Below are 27,106 nucleotides of genomic sequence, written 5' to 3' on the forward strand. Positions count from 1 at the left end.
TACCACTTCCGAGGAGCAAGTCTCTGTCTTCAGTTTAAATACTAGGTCTGATAATTCTGCGAACTAGCTTGCATTCGGTGAGTGATCGCTGCTGTAAATGGTAGCACTCACTTTCAGCTATATGTGGAATGTTACCGAGAACTCTGTTTTTCTCTCTTCCGGCTTGTGATTGCAACATACCACTTCACTATTACCTGCTGATTTAAATACTATGCTGTTCACCATATTATACAAATACACAACATATCACCCATGATATTTGGCTAGTTAGTAGTGAAGACTCAGATAAGATGACTACCAAATTTATTGTCATTTTATTAGGCTTCTCTCTCCCTGCCATTTTTCACTTCCATTTTTTTTCTTTTCTGTTGGAATCAGACAGGAAAACTATCTAACCGCATTTGATTCTCCTTTTGAAAATATTATAGATTAGTAAGTGTCATGTCTTGTCTTTTAGCTAAACAGGAAAGTACACTATATATGATGAAGTTCAGGATCAAAACTGAAACTAGTTTGGCAGTTGTGCTTTACATTAAAAACAGAATACTTACAGCTCTGAATATTTATTGTTCATTGTTCTCTTAGTATATTCTCTCCTCTTGCATAGCAGTCATGGGTTTGCCTTTCTATTCTACCTCAAAACTTTTAACATAAGCATCCCAGTTCTCAGTGGGAGACTGGTAATAGACTGTCAAAGTTGTATCAGATACATTGCCTCTTGGGCTACATACAGGTACGGAGGAAGCAGAAGTGTTTTCTTCCTTGCATTTGATTGTCTTTGCGGAATTTGATATCAAATACTGAGAACAATTTTAAACAAAATTTCTTACACAAACCAACCCTCAAGCTCCTGGTCCATCTGTCCACATATGCAGGTTTACACAGATATTAGAAATTACTGAAATTACAGTAGTTGCTCTGCTGATATGGATCAAGCAGCTTCAGAATAAAACTGCAACCACTTCCACAAGCAACTTGAAGCAAACACAAAATGACATGATTTAGAGATTTTAGGAGGAGGAGAAAAATATCATTCATAGCTGTCAGATGCTTTTCAATACAATGGTATTGCTTTTTAGCAAACTTAATAACCGAGTGAAATTTTTGCCAAAGCCCTCTAACTTTTGGCTCTTTTAAAATCCTTATTTGTCAAAGAAATAGTGCCTGCACTGTTTTTCTCTGAACAACTTTCCACTCTTCCACTAGAAAACCCCCCCAGACCCTAGGATATGCACCCAGGGCTTGGGTTCTAGATATGAGCACTTCTTATGCCTGTGGAATATGTGCCAATAAGGCTCAATACTGGGATGACATGAAATATATATGTGTCACCAAACAACCAAATTTACATTTGAATGATTTAGATGGGCAAAGTAACATGGAAATAACTAGACAGTTTTAGACTCCACTGATTCTAGTCACAAATTTAGATATGCATTAATGTCTTTACTTAAACTCTAGACGTTTCAAAGGGATTCATCATTATATGATGTTAGACTTCATTTTTTCAGATGTTTCCTTTATCCCCTTATGTTTATAGAAAAACCACTTGAAATTATGAACTTGAAAGATGCAAAAGCAGGAGTAAAATAAAGAGACCCCAAATTTACTGCTTTTAAAATCTATGGTTTTATGAATTTTCTTGGAGGGTAGATGGTTAATCCAGTATTTTTCAATATTCAGAAATAGTATTCATTAAGCTGCATCGCACTTCTAGCAAAATTAATTTCTTATATCTAGCAATGGAATCGATTAAGACGCTTAAGAGTCTGAAGTGGGCTAACAGACTGACTGCTGCACTGCAAATGGCAGAACTATAGAAATACAATAATCAATTTAATTCTGGTAAAACTAGGGCATGTGATCTACTTAGTCTTCCATCCTATTCTGGCTTATTTCCCAACATATTCTTGATCTTTTGTATTTTAAGAGAAACCTCTCATCATGCCCCTTACCATTCTGACCTCACATGGTGTCATTTCTCCCCCTTCACCTCTGCGCTCTACGTTTTCATTTCTAAATTCTAAGTTTGCAATATCCATTTACTGCTCCTTTTCTCCAAATCTATCCCATACTCTTCACAATTTGGTAATTGCCCCTGACAAAATACTTTCTGCTCTTCATCTGATACTTTTTGAGGAGTCTCTGCTGATTTCTTGGTCATATCTCAGTATCAGTACTCTATTCTCATCCTTCTTTGACACAGCTGGCCATTCTCCTCTTCTGGAACAATTCTCTGTTAACTTCCGTGATTCATCCTTTTATTTCCCCCTCATTTTTCTTCCACTTTTTAACTATACTTTAAAGGAAGATAACCTCAGATTACTCTGTTCTTGATCCCTCTACCTTCTCTTTTTAAAATCTTCATCCTGTTTAATTTCACCATACAAAAAAATTCAACTACCAATTCCATGCTGGCTGTGTTTCAGTTCCAGGTTTGACTGCTGTTCAGATTATGATGTGAGTGAATAACTGTTACAAGACTAATAGGTAGAAATCTTCACCTCCTCCAAATTCTCAGCATGATCTTCTACATCACACTGAACAATACTACATTACTCTACATTACTCAGGTTTATAATCTGAATAATATCTTTCTTTTTCAGATCTCTCGCTACACACTCTCTACTTCTACGTAAGTCTTAAGTCTTGCAGGCTTTCTTGGAATAAAATGCTGTGTATATTAGCCATTTATTTCTCTGGTCTTGACAAATGTAGAATGCAGCTGCAAAGATTATTTTTCTCTAATGTTCTACACCTTCCTCTGGAATACATCTCTCGTTCCCCATTTCCTATAAAACCAACAGCAAAAAAGTCCACAGCAAGTGTTAACTGCATATGGTCAAGTAGTACAAGGCACTGTAACCAGCACAGCTGTAGAGATGTGCTAATGTAACCCATATCACATGTTAAAAAAATAACATGAGAAACCTAACCTTTTTCAACATAATTTAAGCCTTCACTAGTATAATAAAATCCTTTCAAAATAAATCACCATATTCTAGTGAAAATTAGCACTGTAAGAAAAGCTCTCACAGTACAGACCTTGTTAGCTGAATTTCAACATGGAACAAATATTTACGACGCAGTTATAAATAGGATTTATAATGGAAATGTTGACACTGTGATAATACTCCCATGTGATAGACCCTACTTCATATTGTCCTTGGCTGATGGACACCGCAACAGACCAATATAGAAATTTACTGGAGTAGGCCAACAGTGGGCAGGTTCTGTGTCCTGGAAAGAATGGTTCTTTTGGGGAGCAAATGAATAATTTTGAACAGGAGAAAGGAGGCAATTAAAACTCTAAGGTAGCACTGACCTCCTTCTCTCAGATTATACCTGTAATTAACACTCCCATGGTGGCAGCTCAGATAGGCATACCCAGGCTAGAATTCAAGAAGCTACTTCAAGATAGCAACATAGCTGAGACAGCACTGAAGCTAGTCCAGGCTAGTTGCCTGACTATCTATCTAGCTTCGTAGTCAGATCCTGTAGCCTTTACTAGGCAACCACAAGCTGTATCTAGATGCAAATTAACTAGCTCAGTACTTAATGGAAGCCTGTGAAAATTATAGTGATTGTAACAGCTTTATCTCTCTACAGGAAACTGGTTCTCTGTTATCAATTTTAAAAGTTAATTTGCTCAAAACTAATTAAGCGCATTTTTTTCCTAAGCAAATCATTTGATTATGTGACTCAAAAGTATCTTGGAGAGATTGAGAAAGCATCCTGAAGAATTAAGGCTACTCCTTTGCAACCTCTCATTCCTTTCCCTTCTCTCAAGCATGCTCTCTTGTCCCAGATGCATTCAGGAATGCTGGGAGCTAGCGTTCCTGAATGGCAGTGAGCATGCATGCATGTATGGCTAGCATGCATGTATGGCAATGGGGCAGGATGGGTGCAGACTGCCAGCAAGTTGGATGGGCCTCACACTGGGCAAAAGGAAAGATGTGGAAGGGTGGGGGCATCTGTTGGGGGCATTTTGGTGAGACTGGTGATAAATTTGGAAGTTGTGAAGACTGGTATGACAAGAGTTATAAAAAAAAAGGGGAGAACAAGAATAAAGCTTGAAACTGATACCTTTTAACGCACCTTCTTTCTTTGATTACTAGATGCAACAGAAGTGCCTTAGGGTAATTCTATAGGCTCTGGCTTCTCCAGAGTTGTGTAGAATGAGGAGGAAGCAATAAATTGTAGAGAAAAGATGCCATTGCAAGAATCCCAACAACAGTTGTGTGAGGATGATGAAGCCGTATGTTGAATAATTTCAGAAAATGAACAGGCTCTTGTATGACTAAGAATAACTAGTGAGCTTCCGTATGCTTTAAGGCACAAACTGATGGCATGGCTGGTAACTCTAATCAGGCAAAATGCTCATTGTAATTGGCTTTTTAAATAAAAATATCTGGCCTGGCCCACATGCATTTAGCCAGTACATTCCAGTTAATTAGCATCAGGCAGAAATCTCTTTCCTGTCCATATGGAGTTTGCATTTTGTGAATTGGAGGAGGTGAAGATGGCAGAGAGGAGGAAGATGGGAAGGATGTGTTTTCTTCTGAGGCTACAGACATCCACCACTGGTCAAAAGAGAATGGAAAACATAGTTGCTCTTTAAGGCATTAGAGGACATTAGAAATTGCCTTATCATAAGCTTAAAATGCATATATCTGAAATAAGTGATGTTCAGCATGTTAATTCTGATGCTGTAACAGTAACCAAACATTACAGGAAAAAATGCTGGTAAAAAATGACAAATTCTTATTCTTTTCAGTAGAAGATCTTTGTTCTCTGCTCATATATTTCACCTAATGAAATTCTGTCCATCTCTTTAGAGAGTGTTAATTGATAAACTGCTCCTTGATTTCTCTCTTGCCTTGTTTAGGAGGTCAAAGGCTGGATGAATTGTTCTGGTGAGCCATGTATGTTCTCCTGGCAGCTGGTTGTCCTAACACATAATCTGCCATAAAACAATTCAGATCTGAATTTCCAGACCTTAATTTCTGCATGGTAAAGTGCCCAGACTGCTTTTACCCTGAAGCAAAGTAGTTTTACCCCTCTTTCATTTAATCGAATGTTATTCATTCAAACTGAATGAAAGAGCAGTATCCATTTGCTGCAGGATATATATGCACACAGACAATTATGGCTTAGCTGTCCAGTCTGTGCAAGTTCATACTTTAGCTTACCTCCTGATAGTTTACAAGACTATATCCTAGATATGGCCTGAGGAATTTAGAATGAATGGGTAAGTCAAAGCATCCATTAACCTTGTGCAAGCATAGAACAACATTCCCCCTTTTTACTGGGTGTCAAAAGCCTTTCTTTTCTGTTACACCTTTGATACAGCACTCCCAATAGTCATTTGCCCTTCTCTAGGTTTTAACAAAAGACACAAAACAGCATTTATTGTTTTTCTCTAAGCAAAGACAATCTCAAACTGTCCCTGGACACCTCCCTTGAATGAGGATATGACTCAGGTTTCATTTGTTTCCTGTCCTGGTATGCTCTCTTCTGACACACCTACAAATTTAGTGATGGCTGGAGGAAATAAACAGGTCAGCTGGGATATCTCAAAATTCCTTTTATTTGGTGATAAAAAGGCCTGTAAAGTATGGCCTTTATAATGACTGCAACATTTGTTAAATCTACAAAATGTATAGCACTGTAGGTAGGGGCTCTTCAAAGATATACCATCCTCATAGCTATTAATCACTAGCCAAATCTCTGCTACAGCAAAAGTAGAAGCAGGGTCTTGCCTGAGGCTAGTGTGAACAAGCTTAGGGAAAACAGCTCCCTTGAACCTTATAAAACCTTACACCACGGCACTGACCTTTTCAATCATATTTGCTTTCTCTACATGCAAATATTAAGGTAATCAATTACTGGGAAAGCTAAATATCAAGATTTCTACAGTACCTCAATATTCATGATTCAGACTGACGTTATTATTCTCACCTGCTGAATGTTACTTTGCTTCCAACTGCTTTGTTCTCCTTTCAATCTCCTTTTAAACTACAGTACAAAGCTAGAACCTCTTGGCAGCTTCTGATGAATGTCTTTAATGAACACAAAATTGAAACATGAGAGAAAGTAACTGGGAAGTAAGAACTGTCATGGTACAATGAGTGATGAATATTCACTGTAATTATAAATTGTGTGTAATATTAGGCTATATGGCCCAGAAGGTTGCTTTTTAAGAATCTGAAATTTAAGAGCTTTATCAAAAGGTTTTCAAATATTTAAATGGACTTAGGCCGCAGGTAATGCAGAGATCACTCATTAAGACAGAAAAAAATGGTTAACTGTTGTTTACAGAAAGGTATTTGTATTTCACTTTTTTCCTCTCTCTCTTTCTTTCAAGAGACTTGTTCATATACTACATACATTTGTTCATTGCTGACAGCATGCTTGCCTACCGTACTAAGCAGTTCAAGCAATGAGAGAAAAATTACACTTTCGCACAACTTATTTTCAAGACAATTTAGCACTATGGAAAGCTTTCTCTTAACTATAGTTTCAGAGGCTGAGATGCAATACTTATCATTACCTTTTAGTAGCACTAACAGAAACTTATAAAGGTACTGTAAAAGTAAAAAGCAGCAGAAAACCAAGAAGTTGCTATTAGGAAGCAATAATGGTTATCTTGTTTTCATTCAAACATACGAAAAAAGCTATTTGAAAAGCAGATATTTACTGCTGTTTGTGTGAGTGAATGTAAATACTTTCAAATATTTATCTATTTTATTACCATAAATGACAAAAGCTAATGATAACATTGTTCAGTAACTCATAGCATGACACTTGAGAAATACTTAAATAAGCAAGTATGTGTACAGGTGAGTCTCAGGGTTAACTGGTACCACTCAGAATGCATCTGAAAAAGGCATTGTGAACACTGAGGATGGAAAGTATCTCTGACATGATAGTATTTGAAAGGATCACAATGATGTATGAATCTTGTGTTTTGCTGCAGCTTATTTGGGATATTTGACATTTAGTTAACATCTTGGCATCTTAAAGTTACTTAAGCAATAGGAACAGCAATTTTTTTCAAATGTATTTGGCCACCTTGAAAATAATGAGGAAATTTAAAATTTAGGCTGCAAAAGAGGTATTTATCTTTTGCTAGGTAGCTAGCTAACTGATAGACATTTCCACACAAAGAAGAGATTAAGTAGACTTTGAGAAATGTTTTGTTACATCACTGTACACATATACAGCTGCTTTTGGGAAAGGGATACAAACTCTTCCCTTCTGTAATTGGAATAAAAGTTTTAAATGAGAGGAAAATAAGAATCCCACACCTTCTCTTGCCAAGTCTCAGCCAATTTGTCAGCAATGCTACTTCATATCCTGTGGCAGGAAGTAAAAAAAGACACCTAACGAATTCTTGATCTGGGAGATTTCTTGGTGTCAAATTTCACACCATCAGATGTTTGCATTTTCTCTCAAGTACTCTAGCCATTTCTTTATTTCAAGGGTTTGGCAGCTTTGAAATACTTTCATTCCAAATGCTTTAATTCCGTCTTACTTCTATTCTCTATCAAGCTTTCCTTCGACAGGGTCCCTGTTATTAGTTCTTTGCATGGCTAAGCTTATGAGTTCTTAACTTATGACTGATAAGATGAACTGCTGCTATAAATTGGGAGTTCTTCAGTTGATGAAAGAATGAAATAATTAAAAAAGGAAAAGACTTGGGTATCATAGGAGTAAGTACAGGCCACTAATATAAGTCCACAGGAGAGGTTGTTTTGAGGTCATTTCCAACAGTGAAAGGTACATATTGATAGCATTTTAAAACTAGTAGTGTCTTACTACTGGAAATAGTTCTGTTGAGCTTTACCTACAGTTCTGGACAGCCATGTTCAAGAAAGATGAATTTATATCAGGATGGGTACAAAGAAAGGTTGCAAGACTGATAAGGGGAATGGAGATTCTAATCTGCATGAGGTGACCAGCCCTTGACTTATGCACTAAACAAATAAAAAAGAGCGCCAACCCCAAAATACACAGATTGCTCTCTACAACTAAATACTTAGGAATAAAGAAGAAAACAAGTATTCCTTAAGCTGACAGTAACGATTTAGTAACAAGTTATATATAGTGGTCATTTATACTAAAAATTGAAGGAAATAGGTGGATTGTTAGAAAATGTTGAAGAATGTTGTTGTTCCTTGATTTTGCGGGTCATGATATTAGCCTGCATCCACCATAGGTGTACATTTAAGGATAAAGGGGTTTGTGTCTGAAACAAGGATGTGCAGAAGATGAAGGTAAGTGAAAATCAATGTCAGAGCTATAATCTATATTGGCATACAAGTGCAGGTAAGTCCTTGAAAAGTAATAACAAGGCATGACTCAACTCATTTGACAAGTGAAAGAAGGGACAGACTTATGAAAATACATTAAACTGGCAAGTGGAGTTTCATTTTATCTATTCAATCTTAAGCTAAAGAGCAGTACACAAAAATATTAACCTCATGGAGAGACACCGGAAAAACAAAGCAAAAAGCACTTTACTTCTTTATATAGCAACTTTCCAAACCATGTGACAGGTAAAAATGGGTTGCAATGTTGATATAGGTAACACAGAATTAATTCTATGAGATCTTGAGTATGGGACTAATGTTCAACAGAGCACCACAGGCATAATAGAGGAAGATTCCCTCATAGGTTATGTATGTGTAATGGTAAAGCATCCTCCAGAACTCAGGCCTTAGCTAACCAAGACTGTCAAGAATTCCCTTGGACAGTGAAAAAGCTAAGGATCTTTCCCCTAATAAACACACTCTAGAAATACCCCAAATTTCTGTTGATTTATGTTCTCTGAAGTCTGCCTTTGACACCGTCCTAAAGAAGCTATTAATTTGAGGCAAAGTTATATGCTTGATACTGTCTTTTTGACACTCAACTGTTTTTATACAAAGCAATAGTCACCAAATGATTGAAAAATGAAACCAAAACCTCCTTGATCAATGTACACTCTTCATTACCTACACATGACTATTGTTTCTGTATAAATGACAACATTAAAAATGTAATCAACTTTTTAACTTAACGCAGAACCCTTTCACTGCAAGAAAAAAATAGCCACAAAAAACCCAATCTATAATTACCTGGTTGGTAGAAATTTGGTGAAAGTTCTCTGGCAACTGCTCTTGCAATATCACATTCCTGGCGAGCAGCCTGAGCAGCCTGATCCGCAGCATCAGCTTTAGCTCTTGCATGTGCAGTTCTGTACAGAGTAGAAAACAGTTTATATGCAGAGGAGCCTTTTATGAGTTCCAGCAATAATGTGAGAGCAAAGGACTACTGTCCTCAGCTACCATACGCTATACTGTATAGTGCATTCTTATGCCCACTTGCTGTGAGCAACTGCAAATCAGTCAAAGTATTTCAGAATCAATGCATTATTCCTCTCAGTTCTTCAGTCCTGCTCACCCTTGTATCACATTTACTTGTAGGTACACAATTTACAGCCCAAGCTTGTAATTAAGATTTCTAACTAGAAAAATAGTATCTGACTGAAACCTGTGATTATGATTTTAATACACGTTACCAGAATGTGTACAGAAGTGTACAGAAGGTCAGACTGGGCCACCACACTGACTCCTAAACAGTGGTCTGTGAGACCAGGATACACGGTGTTCAAGGGGACTATAGAATGGTATTACTTTTACAACATTTCAAAGTTAATATTCAGTGCTGGGTGCCATGTAAAATTTTTTGAAGGGCAAAATTGAGGTATGTTGGCCCAAAAAACTGAGAAATGTCTTCCACAATTAGACCATGCTGGAAAGGAATGGGATGGAAAATGTGTTTGATGCTTCATAGGCATTTGTATAAATGGGGACTTAGCAGTTCTAAATTCTTGTAACTCACTGAATTTCAAATCAAAACAATCTGAAAAGGCAACTTTTCTGAAGTCAAGACAACAGTTTAGAATACTTTTACAAAGTAATCTGCTCTCTGCTTTCACTTTTTTCCTTCTGCTATTTCTTAAAAAGCCTCAAGAACAGCTTGTGCAAGTGCCTCTGATTCCAAACCATGCAAATTGATAGTTGTGTTACTGCAGGATTGCATCACTGTTTGTCCCATCTTCCCTCCCCACTTCATTTTTCAAACAGTCATCTGTTTAAAAATTCCTGATGGCAGTGATCTCTCTGTGCCTCTACAGCATTAGCACATAGCCTAGAGCTATGAAATGGTTCATTAGAACGGAGGGGAAGCTAAACATGGCAAACCAGCAGAGTTTTTTGAGCCTCTAGAGATATTAATAACATTTCTAAACCAGATATATTACATTTCACGATCTCAGGAATGTTCTCATAACATTCTAGCAGAAAACTGACACTTAAGTAAGAAAAAAATTAGTTAAAAGGACAACAGCAGTAGCAATTTTTATCCCATGTGCCTGGTGATACTAATCAACAGCAATCAAATAAATGAAAACTTTCAACAACTTTACTGTAAAAATTCAGTTTTATTTTCAAGGAATAAAGAAGAGTTCTATGTGTTTTAGACGAAGCAAGAATTAAATGTTAGCATTAACTAGAATGAGCACCAAGAGATTAACAGTATGGCAGACTTTGCATTTCTAAAAGGATGTTTAATCCCGTAGGGTACTAGTATAAAGACAGACATAAAAAAACCACATAGACAGTTTCATCTGTGGTGCCTGGAGAAGATTTCTTTAAGTTACATCCTCCCTAAAATGTGTGCGGGGATAAATGTTGAATGTTATTTCAAAGCTTAGCTTGTCAGAATTTACTGGATAAATATCAGCTCATGCTGCCTTCTTGCAGGTCCCTCTCGGTCTCTGAGAAAAAAGATAATGAGCAAATAAGCAGTAACACCTTCGACTTGTACTCAGGATGGGTGAAAGAAACTGTTAATCAAAACAAATACACCGTATAGTCCCATATGTGTTCCGTGCAGTTCATGAATGGTTGTACAGTATGTGCTTGCTAGCAACAGTAATCAAACCCATTCTTTCTCTATAATCATTATTTTCAATTAGATGAGCTATTCTTAGCTCCTGCATAATTAGTCTATGTAGCATAAACTTAATGAAGCAATCCTAGCACTGGAACATTGTTTTGTGAGACAATAATGTAGTCTGCACATAGATAAACTAGACACTGATCATCCTTTTGTGATGATAGAACAACCAGACTATTCCCACATAAAAATAGCCTCGTACTATTGCCACCACTGCAACAGATATTTTAAAAGCTAATATACTAAATGACCAGCATCAGGAAAACATACTGCCAGGGTAGTACAGTTATTTATTGATGCCTGTGAATTTTCTATATTATTATATCCAAGAAGCAAATCACACATGCTGTTCAAACATACAGTATCAATCAGTTAAGGAATTAAATGGTGACATGAGTAATAAGCTAGTGAAACTTTGTCACATGAAGCTGGGCAGAAGCAAGTCACAGCAGGAAGAAGCCAATGGAACAGAAGGTAAATGAGCACTGCTTTCCTTGGCTGCCTTCTCTCACACCTTTTTTTTTTCAGCTCACAGTTCCTGCTATTCCGCCCCTTTTGTACACACAGTCAGGAGTTCCAGCAGACCAGAACAGGAGCGACTGTTCAGACGTGAACACTGCCAAGGCATGTCTCAGCGACACACTTCAGCAGAGCCTCAGTGCTGTACTGTCACTGAGAGACAACGCAGCAAGAGAACTAAATAGGCACAGGAGGGTAAGGCCAGAGAACAGTGTTTGTGCTCCTGAGCAGGCCTTCGACCAGCCAAACAGGAGTGTGTGCATGTGGCTGTGCTGAGACACTTCCCTGACGGCCTCTGCAGCAAGCATCATCGATGACATATGGCAAATGTGAAAAGAACAGGAGAAACCAGCAGAGCCGGTGCTTCGGTACAGAACAGAAGCACTGTGCTTCACCTGTGAACACAGGATCTTTATTATCTGCATTATTTGCTATTTATCACCTTGGCATTTAGATGCTTTACTGGGTAACTTCAGCAATGTGTACTTTATTATCTCAATTTGCAACTGTATATTCAGACATTTCTTTCACTTCCTGCACACTTACTTGTAAGTGTCAGACAAATAATTTTTCTGTTGCTATTTAATTTCCTGGGTTTTTTATTCTGATTTCCACATTTGATTTGTCTGTATGTTTTCCAAATTACCTGCTTACAGTTACTGCTTGGCACTACATTTTGTTTGTACTTGTTCTATTCTGCCTTGCACTGACCCCCACACTATCAGAGTGTTATTATCAGAGACCATGGAGAAATATGTTAGTTTTGAATGACAATGTTTATAAAGGAGAGCTATCAGAGCACAGAAGCCCCATTGAAATAGAATCCATTTTCTACATTTATGCTTTACACAGTTTGGGAAAGCCTTCTTTACCTTTTGTTCCTGGAGTAATTTCATCACTGTAAAGTCTTGAAGTTTTGTTTATTATCAGTTATTGTTCATGGAAATTTAAGCCTATGATATATCAAGTCAAAATGACCCACATCTGAATGACCACCATCTACTTGAGAATTGCTTTTTTTCCCAGAGAGCTGTACATCTTTTGCCACAACAAGAAATCTTTATGAGAACTTTTGAAAGAGAAAACTCAAAAAAATGTCTTCTTTCCACTCCTCTAGCCAAGAAAAAGACTGCAGTAGGCTTTGCATGCTGTTCCACACATTGTCCAGGAAGGGTCAATGTGAAGCTTCAGCAGCAAAATAGAAATTATGCAGGGAAGTAGGCAGCAATCCACAGACTGCAAAACAGTATGGGCAAATAACAAGTGACCTGCTTTGCAATGCTGCATTCAGGTTCTAGCCCACAGCTAAGGACCTTTAATGATTTTTGTTTTAGGTGAACAGGCAGCCCTTCCTAAAAAATCATTCTCAGCAACTGTAACACATAGTACAAATTACTAACTTTTGAACTGCCATGTGTTTTTACATGCGTTTCTACTTGAAAGTATCATCCTACCATTAATACTCCATGTGATGCCTCAAATGTGCTTGAAAGCTTTCAAACCAATATAAAATTAAAGTATTTAAAACAAAACCAATTCATATTTAGAGGGGCAATCTACCACTTAACTAATGAGTCCACAGCGGGGGTAAATGCAATAAAGACGGGGACAAAATTAAGTTGTATCTGTGGCAGGAATCAAACTGTAGTTCCATTGAAGAGGAACCCACAGCCATAGCTTACGCAGAGCGTTGGTACCACACATGTGGAGTCCCTGTATCTATCTAGTCTCTGTCATCAGTGAGTGAGGGCTCGAAGACCAATGGTGAATAACTTTGCTATTGTTAGAAATTTTATTTGGATTCATACCAGGGTCTGATTTTGAAAGAAGCCTAAGCTTTCTAGACTGTGGGACAACTGATACCGTTACCAATACCTTTCTTTTCTGTGTTTGGTTGGATAGATAAACATATACATCTTCTTAGCTACACTCAAGAGATTATAAGCACAGAGTGAGGGGCTTCTTACAAGCAGTCTCCCCTCCCAGCAATACTACAATCAGATTTCTATCTGCTTATGTCTGAAAAGTGACTTGAAGGAGGGGTCTTGAGGGCTGAAGAGCTTAAACAACATTATATAGCATTCTACAGCAACAATGGTTATATATAATGCCATGTGTCTGGAATGCATTATGTAATGTTCATCTAAATTTAAACCCCATTTAGAACTGTTCATTACCCTCCAGATTATTTTGTATTTCCATGGTATCCTTCAACGCACTTGTAATGCCGCCTCATTCAGAGTCAACTAAAAATGTACGCAACATATGTTTACTTTGTTTCATTTTTCAGCTTTCATTAAACACAGTGATTCTAGCATAAAGCTTTCCAGGGGCTTGCTTTCTATTTCTTAAAATAATACAAATAATTTTCTCTGTTTTCTATTTGCCAAATGTATGAAACACAATTATGTTTCTATCAAATTATCCTAAATTAACAATCTTAACAATGTTACTTATTAACAGATTTCTGTATTATTAAAAAAAAAAAAAACCAGTAAAGGCTAAACCTACATGAAGTTCTCAGAGATATATTTAATTAATGACAGCTATCAGGTTTGTCTGAGTAACATTACATAGTGTGGTTTACTACCCATATCATCCTTTTTGACATTGGAATTCTCTAAAAAACAATCCCATCTTCCTAAATTCTAAAATTACGTGATTTTTCTAGAAAGCAAAGAATATTCTGTTGTTTTTTTCCAGGTATGAAACTTTCCAACACTTTTACATTTCTTTCTATCTGCTGGAGGCTCAATTCTGCAAAACCAAGATCTGATAAAATTGCTACAGAGATCAATAGCATTTCCAGGAAAAGAGGAGCTGGAGAGGAAGAGGAAAACTTTAAGGAATGATTCTTTGGTAGTTTAATTTTCTCCTTGTCCCCATTTTATTTCCATATTCTTCTGATATTATAAATCAGTAATGAATGCTAGATAATTATCTAGCATCTATGCATTTTTAACACTGGAAGTGAGAGACTGGCATTTATCAAGTGTGCTAGTCATCCTCCTCAACTTCTTTCAATGATAATACTGGGTGAAAAACAATATTCTGCTATGGTAGGATTAAAAATATATACATGCACAACTATGTAGAGCTACCTAAGAACTCTTGGTTTCATCACTCTCAGCAACTCATTGCTGTAGTATACCTTGGAAGTGAGGGTAGGTCACTGAATACCAGCAAAAAATGGGAGTCCCAGAGAGAAACAGAGAGAGGAAAAAGACTGACTTACAGATACTGCAATACAAGAGCTTCGTGCCAGTGAGAAACTTAAAGTGCTCCTAAACTACAGACTGAATTGACTAAATGAGATATATGTCCTCAATCAAGAAGTCTGAACTTAAAAACTCTTCAAAGTGATTTACTTGATCAATCTCCTTTGTGCTTTGCTAGACTTCAGTTTCAACCAACCGCTCTTTCTTCATGAACTGACTTCACTCAGGAACTGGACTACCTTGGTACTACTGGTAGTCTCATGTAGCGAAGCATAAGCAGATCTATTGTGTACACACTGCTGGCACATTGATTTGTATCATCTTACCTAATGGATTTTGCTTCTGAAAACTCCTCCTTCCCAGTTTTCTCAGTTTTTTCTAGTCCTAACTCATATTAGAAGAGCTGAAGAACTGAAAAATTACTAACCTTTAGTTAACAACTCCTGAAAAACTGAGGAAATTCCTTAGAACTGGCAAACGGCCAACCTGATTTCAGTACTTGAAAAAATAACCTGGGGCTGATGACTGGTTAGTCAGATGTCAGTCCTGGGCTTAAATAACAGCATAAATAAACTGGGTCTACATCCATAAAGATTTACAGGCTTATATAGTGTATAGTATATAGTGCCAGACATCATGCTTTAACATAGAGTAGATTTTGCCAAATGCTTCATACACATGTAAAGATTATAGGTCCTATACCTTATCTAGACTGCCTTGATTTAACATACTTGGATTGTTTTTAAGGTTTCTGATTTTGTACCCTATGGCAACATAATTGAACAACAGCATAAATTACATGGAATTAATAAGGCACATCAAAATGGATTAAAAGCTAACTCTCTGACACCTCTCAAAGCTTAATGCAGAAGACATCAAAGAAAAGGGTTGATATCTGCATTTTACCTTAGGAATTGGGTTTTGCTCCAGATTTGTTTAATATTTTACTTTTATAATGTCTCATGCTAAAACATACTGTGGTAGCGTTGGCAGATTACACAACTTCTGGATTCCAAAAAACCTTTTTTACTGTACATTTTACTGTAACCTAAAGTTCAATGATAACAACTTCAAAACCCATTGCATTTAACTGTACTGAAACAGAACACTGGGAAACAAAAGTCTATCCAGTATGGGAGACTGTCATGGAAAGCAGCACAGAAGGAGTATGAGATCACACTGGCTAGCCCCACACACTGCGGCAAAAGGGAGGGTTAATGTGGTTTTTATACACATAGAGATGAAAATCAAGTATGAACAGGAATTTGTTCTTGCTGTACTACATAATCCAGAATCCATAAAACCACTAATGGAACAATGCCCAGCTCATCTACGTCCCAAGAAAGAAAAAGAAATGTCAGGACCACAGAATAACTGAGGTTCTAAAAAGAAAAGCTTTTTAACTTAAACTTCTTGAGCCTCTTATCTACTCATTATTGAAGAAACACTGAGAAGCCACTTATCATGGTGTACACACGGATATCTGACAGTGGAAAATGGGGAAGACAAAACAGGGAAGACAAGTGTTTCAGATAAAGACATAACTGGTCCAACAATTAGAAGCTGAAATTGGGCATAGTCAACCTTGAAATGTTTTGGGTATATTTTACAGAGAAAAAGATGGATCTTTCTAAGTCTTTAAAATTATATTAGGCAGTGTACTAAAAGTCCTCTTTAATCCATTTTCTCAGAAAAAAATGACATGGCCTTTTGTTTACAGGAAGTGAGATTAGATGATTTAGGAACTGTTTACATTAGGTATTTCAGACATCTGACAGAACTGCTCTGGTCATCTCATTGGAGGCACCCCTCTCACTCCATTAAAAATAAGAAACTTGAACTATTTACAGTTTGGTCCTCTGAACTGTGTGGATGTTAGACTTCTACAGTGGTCAGCATGAACATGCTCTACTGTGCCTACAAATATATTAATAGTCCTACAGCAAACACCAATCTGCGTGTTTGTTGAGTAATCAGCCGCCGCCTTATGCCAAGATTCAGAACCTGTTTCCATTCTCCTGTAGACTTCTATGGTCCACATCAATAAAACCAGACCGCTCAGCAACTCAGGGGTGACAAGGTACACGTTTCTGTAACTCGTGAATGAAGGATAGCATCCCAAAAAAGAAGGTATTTCTGAAAATTCACTTTTAACAATTGAGATAAAGTAGTTCAATTTCCCTAATCTGTCTTTCAGGCCCTCACTCTTGCTTACCTGTATGCAAAAAGACTCACATGCAGATGTCTGAATTTAAAAAGTGGGTTTAGATTGCTGTTAAGCATCACTAGAGAAGCTGTATTTACATGGTACTCTCCCTAACCTTAGGTGTCCCACTAGCCTGACATTATTTATGTGCGTGCCAGATAATTTGCCTCGGATCACGGAGCTGGCTCTTCATGTGATGTATTCAGTTTTATCCACCATTCTGTCAAAAGCTTGAATGAATGAAGTTTTGCTTTCATACTTATTGTACTTCACTCTAGCACTGGCACAGAAATCTTGAAGATGGCACAGTCTTCAGTTTCAGCAAGATGAGCAACATCATTTCAAGCAGAAAGCAAGTTCTCCTGTGGGGCAACTTACACTTCTGTATACTATGCTCAAAGGGTTTTTTCCCCAGCTTTGCCAATGGTGATTCACTGCCAGTACCTTTTCATGTCACTAAGTGTCAAGTACATCTAGAGAAAAGTATAAATCTTGATGTGCTACTGTCCTACTTTATAGAACAGACTATATACTATCCTACTTTATAGGACAGACTATATCCTATCCTATTTTATTACCGAGTCTCCTTAGTGAGCAATATTTTCTTCCAGTTCCTTGGCCCTATAATGTTAATTCCTGCAGACGGGAGGTTTTTTGGAAAGGGGTAAAGGAATATCTGCAAACAGTTTGTTGTTTCTGATCACCAAAGCCAATTATATTGGTTGACTGAAGAAAGCTTCTAAATCTAGCTGGAAGCACAAAAAGATAGATGCACATTTGAGCTTCAGCTGCTCTTGATGACATAGTTAAGTAAAGAAAAAAAAGGAGATAAATATGTTTCCTTCCCTTCATCATAAAGTATGAGCTTCAAGGAAAAAGAAACCCATGTAATAAGGATTTGGCACAGAGAAGGCGAGCCTGCTCAAGGAAATGGGAACACATGGACCATTATGATCATTTGCTTAGAGAATTTCCAAGGTACATTTAGTGCATTGCACTTTTCCGCTGCCACACTTTTTTTTTTAACTGTTCTCTATCTGGGACAAATGCAATAAAATAGTAGGTATGACAACTGCTATCATCAACACCAATATCTGGCAGCTCTTCCAGACTCTGCTTGTAAGAAAGCAACAACATATCATCATCCCAGGGATACAGATAGATGAAAAATAAGAACAGCTTACAGGAAGAGACTAGGAATTATTTTTGTATCAAAATGGACTGTTTTTTTCAATTTAAAAATATTATCTTAGTATTTTTCAGCTTTCTACTGCTTTTTACCACTTTCAGTCACTTGTAAAAACAAGAAAAGAAATCAGGAAATATGAAATCAAATGTCAATTTGTAGAAAACAATACATTTTAAATTATTTTTTGTTCAAATAAGTATAGTTAGAAAACTTTTAGAAGCGCTATCAATCAGTAAACTTATTCATGAAAACTATGTCAAGCATAGTTTGCCTTTGACAATGTATTTCTTAATCTCTCCTCTATACAGAGTTGATGTGTTTTTTTGAAGATAAGATTTTTTTAAATTTTAGGGAAAAAAAGTCCACAGTGTTACAGATATTTTAGCAAAGAATACCAAAATATTTGTAGAGCAAAATACATAATATAAAACCAGTATCTGTTCTCTCTTCACATCATAAGATAGATAACTTGCAACACACTGGTTGCATGAAAATTCCATTACAGGAAATTACAGAAAAAAATGTGAAAATTTATTTAACATCCTGTGGGTTTTGCTGGCTTCAAAAATATAAGATAAACTTCACAATCATAAATACTTCTAGGAGTATGCTTCATGCTTTTCGTAAGCAACTTTGGCAGCCTGTAACTTATTAGATTCCAAATCAAAAAACTTCATTATGTGCTTGATGGAGGAAAATATACTAAAAAAAAAAAAGTCACAACTAGAGGTTTGGTGGCTTGGTGCTTATTTGTCTTTCTCTCTTCCAAAAGCTGTAGCACACACATTTATTTCTGCCATTTAATAATAATAAGAATAATAGAATAATAGTATGGAACAGAAATCTTCATAGCAAATGAGAACAGAAAGAATACATTGACCATGGAATATAGTTTTAATCTAAAATAGTTTTGTGGAGGCTTGAAAAATATCTAGAACATAATGGCAAACAAAATAATTCTTTACGAGATATAATAGTGCAGTTTATGCACGTGTGTATTTATAACTAAAAAAAGAATGTAGTAATTAAGCTCTTTAAATAACAAACATATTGACATGAATTCAAATAATCTGTGGCAATGTTAGTTTTTTTGAACAGTCCTTTTAATATCTTTAGGCATTCAAATCTAGTGGGGAAACAAAACTGCAGTATTTTCATCCTTTTAAAGGCATTCACTGATGTGTTTAAATTTAATCTTTGTGTCCTTAGCAGTCTGACAGCCAAAATTGAATTGGGCTTATTTTTCTTTGCATGGTTCATTTCTGTTCCCCGAACAGGTGCCAGGCGTCTAGAAGAATAGTATTGATAGAAAAATGTTTAGCAAACCATTCTGGGATTAGTTCTTCCATTTTCAGTTGTTACAAATTCTCTGACATGTTTAAAGATAACTGTTAAAAAATTCACAGAAATACTCGAATAACAGAAAACACTGATATGTTATATCTGAACAGCTTAATTAGCAAAAGGCCTAAGCTCTCCAGAAAAGGCAAGTGCTCAAGTGTAGGGATGGTTGTATGTGATTTGACTTTTCTCCAGGCTGGCAGATATGAATCAAGCTGCTCGTGTTATACATTAAACATCAAGAGACTGAACAGCATAAATAAGCAAAAGAAAGACTTTGATGATCCTTCCATCTGTAAACATGTAATTCCTCCTAACTGAAGAGCACTGCAGATTGAAAATAACGTCAGATCATGTCAGACACAGAGCAGGTGACAGCTATTTCACAGGTTTTATTGTCTCCAGCATGAAGGAAATGCAAAGCCTGGGTTTATGACAAACGCAGTTAACAACTTTAAAATAATCTCTCATATACATAAGCCCCCCCAAAATAAACATGTATATATTTACCCTCTGTAGCTACCTACAACGCTGCCAATAACACACAATTTGAATAAACAACCAGCATGTCCTGTCAGCTACCAGACAATTTGAAAAACCAGGAATGTTGCTCTCTGCTGGTTTCCATAGGGCTGATGATCTTGCCTAGATGCCCAAAAGGCTTTTGTGGAGTCCAGAGACTGCTGAAAAAGAGTTCACAGCAGCCTATTTATTCCTGCTTAGAGTAATCCTTGACTGCTTTGTTCCGCTGAAGTCATGCAGATCTGCATGGTAAGGTTGAGGATTCATTGTTGTATTCTTACATATTTAGCAGTAACCACTCGTGAAAGTAACAACTTATGGCAGACTCATCAAGTCTACTGTTTTGAGACCCTCTGAACAGAGCTAGTCATTGTCTGTTTGCTCTTTTTTTTTTTTTCCTTACCACAGTCCATGTATGGAGCCCTGACATTCTCCCCCAGCCTCTTCTAGAAAGCAAGTATTGTAATTCATTTAATAGCAGAATTTTAGTGTAAATACTACTGAGTGCCACGAAGGAGGAAGTAAGTCCCAAAATAATCAAACCTAATGTCTTCTTGTCCTCTCTTCATACAAACACAGATTTATCAGGCTTTCCAGATCTATCTAAAGGTTGATGGGTTTTTACTGACCCTCGTGACTGTGACACTGGAGCAGCTGGTAAGACAAGAATCTCCTGAATCCCCCTCCCACCAAAAAGCTATTCCTATTAAGGCCTAATCTTGAGACCTGGTGCCGTCATACGCAATTCCTGAGCCTCAAAAATCACTCTCCCAGTAAAGTATCTTAAGTAAGTTACCTTCCTAAATTGCAGATCTCTGAGCTTTTACAAGTATCAGAGAAGGGCCACGAGCTCTCCCTTTTGCACAGCAGGACTACCACAGCTTACCAGAAGCACCGGATCTGCTCTGCCTGCACTGAATGATGGTGCTGCACACATATAGAAGTGCTTTCCAGAAGTGCTGGGCATTACTACATACATACCCGACTAAGTTGTACAGTCTTCATGTCTCCAATAAATAACACTACAGGAGTAACTGCTGCTACTACAGCAATTCATGTAGCTGGCAGCCAGTGGTAACTGCATGGGTCTGAACACCAGCAAGTGACAGGAAAATATTTTTGCCTGCTATTTTTCTTGAGGACACTAAAGGAGCCTCACCATGTCAAGGGCATGCATGATGGCAGGGAAAAGGCTGATAAAGCCTGGGAAAGGCAGTGTCCTGGAACAAGCCTGTGGGCTGGATGAATTATCTTAGAATCATAGAATCGTTTGGGTTGGAAAGGACCTTAAAGATCATATAGTTCCAACCCCCCTGCCATGGGCAGGGACATCTTTCACTAAGTCAGGCTGCTCAAAGCCCCATCCAACCTGGCCTTGAACACTTCCAGGGAGGGGGCATCTATAACTTCTCTGGGCAACCTGTTCCAGTGCCTCACCACCTTTACAGTAAATAATTTATTCCTAGTATCTAATCTAAATCTACCCTCTTTCAGTTTAACGCCATTACACCTCATCCTATCACTATACTCCCTGATAAGGAGTCGCTCCCCATCTTTCCTGTTGGCCCCCTTTAAGTACTGGAAAGCGGCTATAAGGTCTCCCCAGAGCCTTCTCTTCTCTGTGCTAAACAACCCCAACAACAACTTATCTTGTCAGGTTGTGTACCAAGATAAGACAATCCTTCTTAGAGTTTGTACAGATCCACCTTCACCTGAATATGTACCTTATTTTATGAATACCATGGGGAAACATGGAGGTGAGCAACAGGGGAGGCCTCAGTCTTGCCTCGGTTCTTCTGCTGAAGCTTACATTGCTGGGGGCTTAAAGGAGGAATGGAGGACATTCTTGAAGAGCCACTGGAAGAGCAGGGAAAGTAAACACATGCTTCGTTGAAGAATTTGATAATTCAAGATGATCAGTGCAAGGTAATTCAAAGATTACCCCATTTTACATAATTAGCAAAATAATAACAAAAACCTCTCCCCCAACAAACAATAGTCAGAATTTTAGCTATATCTATCGATGAAGGGTATGTCTACTGAACATGGAATTCGACCTCAAGTTATGCTTAGCTGACAAGATTTAATAAAATGCGAGAGTCTGTTCCATATAGCAGTCTTGCTGCTCCGGCACGAGCATGCTCTGGAGCAAGTGGATGTACATGGAATATGGTTTCTCATTTGAAAGGAGAAGTCACTTGATAACAAGTAGAGACTTACTCTGCAATCCTATTAAATAACATTTTCACTCTCTGTGAGACAGATTTGCAGTGAAAGGCCTGCTGAGATAAATAAAACTTTTGCTACAAAGTACAGTGCTGAAAAGATGACTTGCTAAAGTACTGTAATGGGTTAGTTTGCAAGGAATTCTGTGGAGCTCCTTCAATATAACTTGAAATGTGCTTTTGGTAGTTTCTTGTTCTAACTCTTGTGCAAGTGAGTCCAGCTATAAAGTCTTTCAATTTACTCTTTTTGTTAAATGGCTAACCTGTCTAATAGCAAAGTACTGTTTTGAGTATTCAAATTGTTGGTGAGAAAACAGGTTACAAAATGACCTCTTTTTGAAGGGTCAACATGGAAACTAGATTCCTACCAGACAATCAAGGTGGAATTCCACAAAACGGGCAGAACTACAAAGAAAGCTTTTAGGAGTTCTTAGGTCTTGGATTTTCATGTACTTTAATCAGAGTTCATATGTGCAGAAATTCAACTTCTCTCTAAGTTTGTTAAAAGAGCCATCACTGGGGAGAAGAATGATACCCTTTTCTCATGTTTAATGGATCTGAATAGCAATTGAAACTGCAGGACTGTTCAATTGCAAAATACCTGAACAGAAAGCATACAGGCTACAACATGAATCACTGCGCTATAGTTCTCTCTCATCACCTAGCTGTCTAGGTAAAAACAGAAGTGGAGTTCCTTATCTTAAACACATCATACATTTTATAAAGAGTGACAGCATCATGGAAAAGTTCAAGATGCAGCACCCTTTACTGATAATTTCAGGTACATCATTTCAGGTACATCTCCATAGAAATGCCAGAAACAATGAATCAGTCTTATACTTTAAACATGATATGATAAATCAAATATTACCAACCTACAAGTGAGATAGCATGGGGACAACTTTGAATTCTTTTAGGACAGGAAAGAAATGGCCTTTCTTATCTACCTTGAGAAAATACATGGATGTGTATTTTCCAGTGCTAAGAAAGCAGGCACCTCATCTATAGATCTTGCATGAAGCAAGAAGGTCAATTTTGTTTTAAAAAGGCTCTACCTAGAAAAAAAAAAATCTTTTGGAGAAGGTAAGGAAATAAAAGCTGTCTCTGGCATGAAAGACTGAAACTGAATGGGCTGGTCACAAAATATTATATTTAAGGACCCAGCCATCTCAGGTCCTAACAATTAGTCTTCAGGGAACAGGGCAAGATAGAGTCTGAAGGGTCACATTTTCTAGTGTGGGTTAAAAAGAGATCTCTGCTTTCGTGTTAAATCTATTGGGTTGCCTCTGAAGCAAGAATATTGTCAAAGAAAAAGGAAGGCTGACTCCCACGGCAGCATCTCAGAAGCACTTGGCATAAGACTCTGTCTGCAATGCTGGGACAATTCTTTTGGCAATTGTACAGTCTGTGTTAGAGAGCAGATGTGTCAGTCCCCCACTGCCCAGTGTAAGAGGTCCTGGTTCTTTTGGCAAGTATACGGCCCAAATCTACACGCTGAAGAACCATGAGCACTAAAAAGGTTCCACTTCCTCCAGAGCACCTGAAGCTACACAGCTACACACTCCAGGCTGTAAATGGTCAGGATACCCAATCTGTCCATTTCTTCCTGCAAAGCTACTTGGCTAACAGTGGACCCTTTTGTTTCACTAAACTTGAGCTCTTTGTTGTCATGAGAACAAGGTGTCACCCCACCCTATATGAAAAGATGATTCCTTGCCAGCAAGATCTGGCAGTCAGCCAAACAGCTGTAGCAAAGCTGAGGTATAGTTTCCTCACAGTAAGGTCAAATTGTTTGGGGTTTTTGTCCTTAGGTGTGCTTTTGCTTGACAGAATCCCTCTGTACAACTAATACCACTTAGGAGGGTCAACTGGAGTCACTGTAAAAATATTCAAACTCTTTTTCTTGCCTCTCTCTTTAAATTACTCACATCTTTCATTGGCTGGTCTCCATAACAATGTTTTCATTGAATTAAGCAGTCACTCATTAACGTGGAAGATGACCCTGCATAAATAAGAAGCTGACATGACTTCCCAGATGTTAACCATCCACATCTGCCTCAGTCTTTTGAGTCTCCAGACACATTAACGATGTGCCATGCTACCCAATTCTTCCACATACACACTCCTCAATGGTAAAGCCTCAGAGGATGACAGGAAGAAGACTCTCATCTCTCACTGGTGCAGACCAGTATCTGAAAGACAGTGCTTGAAAAAATTGTGATAGCTGTTGACTGGAGGACAGTTGAATTGCCAGCCCTCAGTCAATCCTGAGTATCACTCACAAGACACTCCCATAAGATGCCAAATAGGCTGGTGTTGGGAAGAACAATGAGCACAGGGGAATGGCCCCCTGTTCAGTGAGGAAGGCAGAGACCAGAGAACCAAACCTCTTCCAGGAATGTTGTATAGATATAAAGTGCACTCGGTACTACAATTTGTATTTGGGCTACATGCTATCTCAAAACCAGCGATGAGCCAGATTAAGTGGCTCTGTCTCATCATCTGTAACTGGGATCAATATTGAGCCCCAGACTGGAGTAACTATGGCTACTGATGTCCACGTTGGGAGCATCAGTGGTGCTGTCATTCTGAAATTTTTATCTCAGCGGGGTGTAAGAGCATCAGTATGCTGCTAACTCTTTATTATTCTGTGACATTTTGCTATGGCAGTTGGGCATTAGTCTGCTCAGTGGTGTACTTAATGGACACTAATTGCTTACAATAGAAATGCTGGAGCTTACTTCAAGGTTTGATGAGGCCATGAGCTGCTGCAGAAGATAGAGTTTCAGTCATGAATCTCACATATTGTGCATTCCAGCAGACAAGGACAGGCATATGAAATATCTGAACACGCAGCTTCCCTAGCAAAAGAATCATTGACTTTTTAATCTTGTGCAGGGAAGAGTATGTTAGTTGCAAGGTGGACTAAATTTAAAGCATGCAGATTCTCATCTGCTAAGTTTAGGAATCTCTAGGCAGGGGCATCTGAGCCACACAATACTAGATCAGGACAGAGACAGAATTCTGGATATCCTGGAAGATTTTGGAAATGTTTGAGCTCAGAACAAGTATTTTCAATACCCACCACATTCTCTCACTGACAGTGAGAGGGAAATAAGGAAGTCCCTTCTATGCTATCCTTATAACACTATATGGAAGCATGAGAAGGCTAAGCTAGGTGTAGGTCCAGAAAGTATGCTGCTATTAAAAACAAAAAAACAAGCCCCCTAGTCTAACCTGCCTGAAGCATACACACACCTAGTGACACACACTTGAAGAAGAAATGCCATCTGGTGAGACCGGAGCATGAGGTACTGCAGTGCTGCAACTGAATGTTGCTTCTGTGTGAATGAGATTTTTGCCAGTGTATGTCAGAGCTGAATTTAGCCCTGTTGGAGATGGGATAATTAAGCAAAGAAAAGTCCATCTCCAGCTAATTACTTTCACTCCTGCAATAACTCTGCATCGAAGCGTATGAATTAGATCTAACACAGGCTTTAAAAACTTCGACAGTATGAAGTTTGGAATTCAGAAACTTAAATACCTTTTTTTTTTTTTTTTTTTTGAGAGATGTTTGGTATCCATATGTCCTTGAAGTAAACTAAAGAAAAAAGTCTGTTATTTGGGTCAATTAATATGGCATAATGTCTAATAGTCAATGCAAACCTCACCACCTTTCTCTTAGTATTGACAATGTTACAACTAAAATTACTCAAAAGAATAGGTTATATCTACTTTTTCTTAATGTCCTTTCAAGTAAATCAACATATTATCTCTAAACCCTTCTACAGTCCAATGCTCTTCATGGTAACTACAGTACTAATGCTTTCCATCTATTCTCTTCAGTGGTCTCTTTTCCTATACATGAAAATGATTCCAGAATAAAATTTGTTTTACATTGAAAATATAACAGTTAGTTTGGAGTAAATCCATGAAGCCAACTGCCTTCTGCATCAAGTACCTTTCCCAATTTTGCATCATTCAGTCCACTTTCAAACCAGACTAGGAAAAGGCACTGTTATCCTGAAAGTGAATGAGAGAATTTTGAATAGTTAATCCAGAATATTTTATATATAGAAAATTTTACACGGAAAATTAAAATGTAATTTAGCTAAGGAGAACAATCTCTACATTGGTGTTTTCTGTTGATTTACTTACTACAAATCAGATTTTTTTTTAATTAAAACATTTGTTTTTCTTTCCCTTATTATAATGCTTTTTGGGTGTAGCAATTTTTCTCTCATAATTTGCTGGGATGAAAGGCTGTGGGACACGGAAGCAGTGTCACTAATCTCAGATGAAAATATTTATGAAAGGTCTGACAGTTTTTCTCTCTGTTATCCTTCAGATGACATTTTTTCAGAGTGCTTAAGAGGAACAAAGCACATATTGTTTAAGCAAGTTCCCTGAACAATGGTATTGCCTCTTAACAGAGGCAGGCTTATGTCAGAAAACAGAAACGTTAAAAGGCAAGAAGCCAAACAGGTTAGTAAGGAAATAAAATATGCTCGGTTAGTAAGGAAATAAAATATGCTCAGCAGCAATTAAGCTGTGAAAGCAGCTAGCTGCTACACAGTGGAAAGATAGAAGAAATGAAAGTATTTGAGAGTATCTGTAGAGAACTGAGTCAAGGTGAAGAAAATAAAAATTACAAATAGGAAAAACATATCTTCAGATAAATTTTACCAATAAATCTAAAACATAAACAATACAGCTTAGAAAATTCCTTGGTACCCATATGATCTTTGATATGGGCCATTTTTGTCTTTTCCTTGTGAATTATGAAAGCAAAATGCATTAAGGATAGTCCCTGTATTCAGGGGTAGAACTACATTCACTCAGACAAAATGCTGCATCCTTGACACTTAGGGTCAGTGTC

At 37.6% G+C, this 27,106-nt stretch overlaps 1 protein-coding gene across 4 annotated transcripts in view; it reads right to left on the reverse strand.

Annotated features, from left to right (window-relative positions):
- JPH1 (junctophilin 1) overlaps positions 1-27,106 on the reverse strand; it is an 85,575-nt gene that overhangs the window by 22,525 nt on the left and 35,944 nt on the right. For all 4 annotated transcript variants that reach the window (XM_075494825.1, XM_075494829.1, XM_075494828.1 and 1 more), the window contains exon 3: positions 9,123-9,241. In XM_075494825.1, coding sequence (XP_075350940.1) covers positions 9,123-9,241 — 119 coding nt within the window. The remainder of the gene's footprint in view (positions 1-9,122; positions 9,242-27,106) is intronic.

Source organism: Mycteria americana, chromosome 2 (genome assembly GCF_035582795.1).
Source record: "Mycteria americana isolate JAX WOST 10 ecotype Jacksonville Zoo and Gardens chromosome 2, USCA_MyAme_1.0, whole genome shotgun sequence".
In the NCBI taxonomy this organism is placed as follows: Eukaryota; Metazoa; Chordata; class Aves; order Ciconiiformes; family Ciconiidae; genus Mycteria; species Mycteria americana.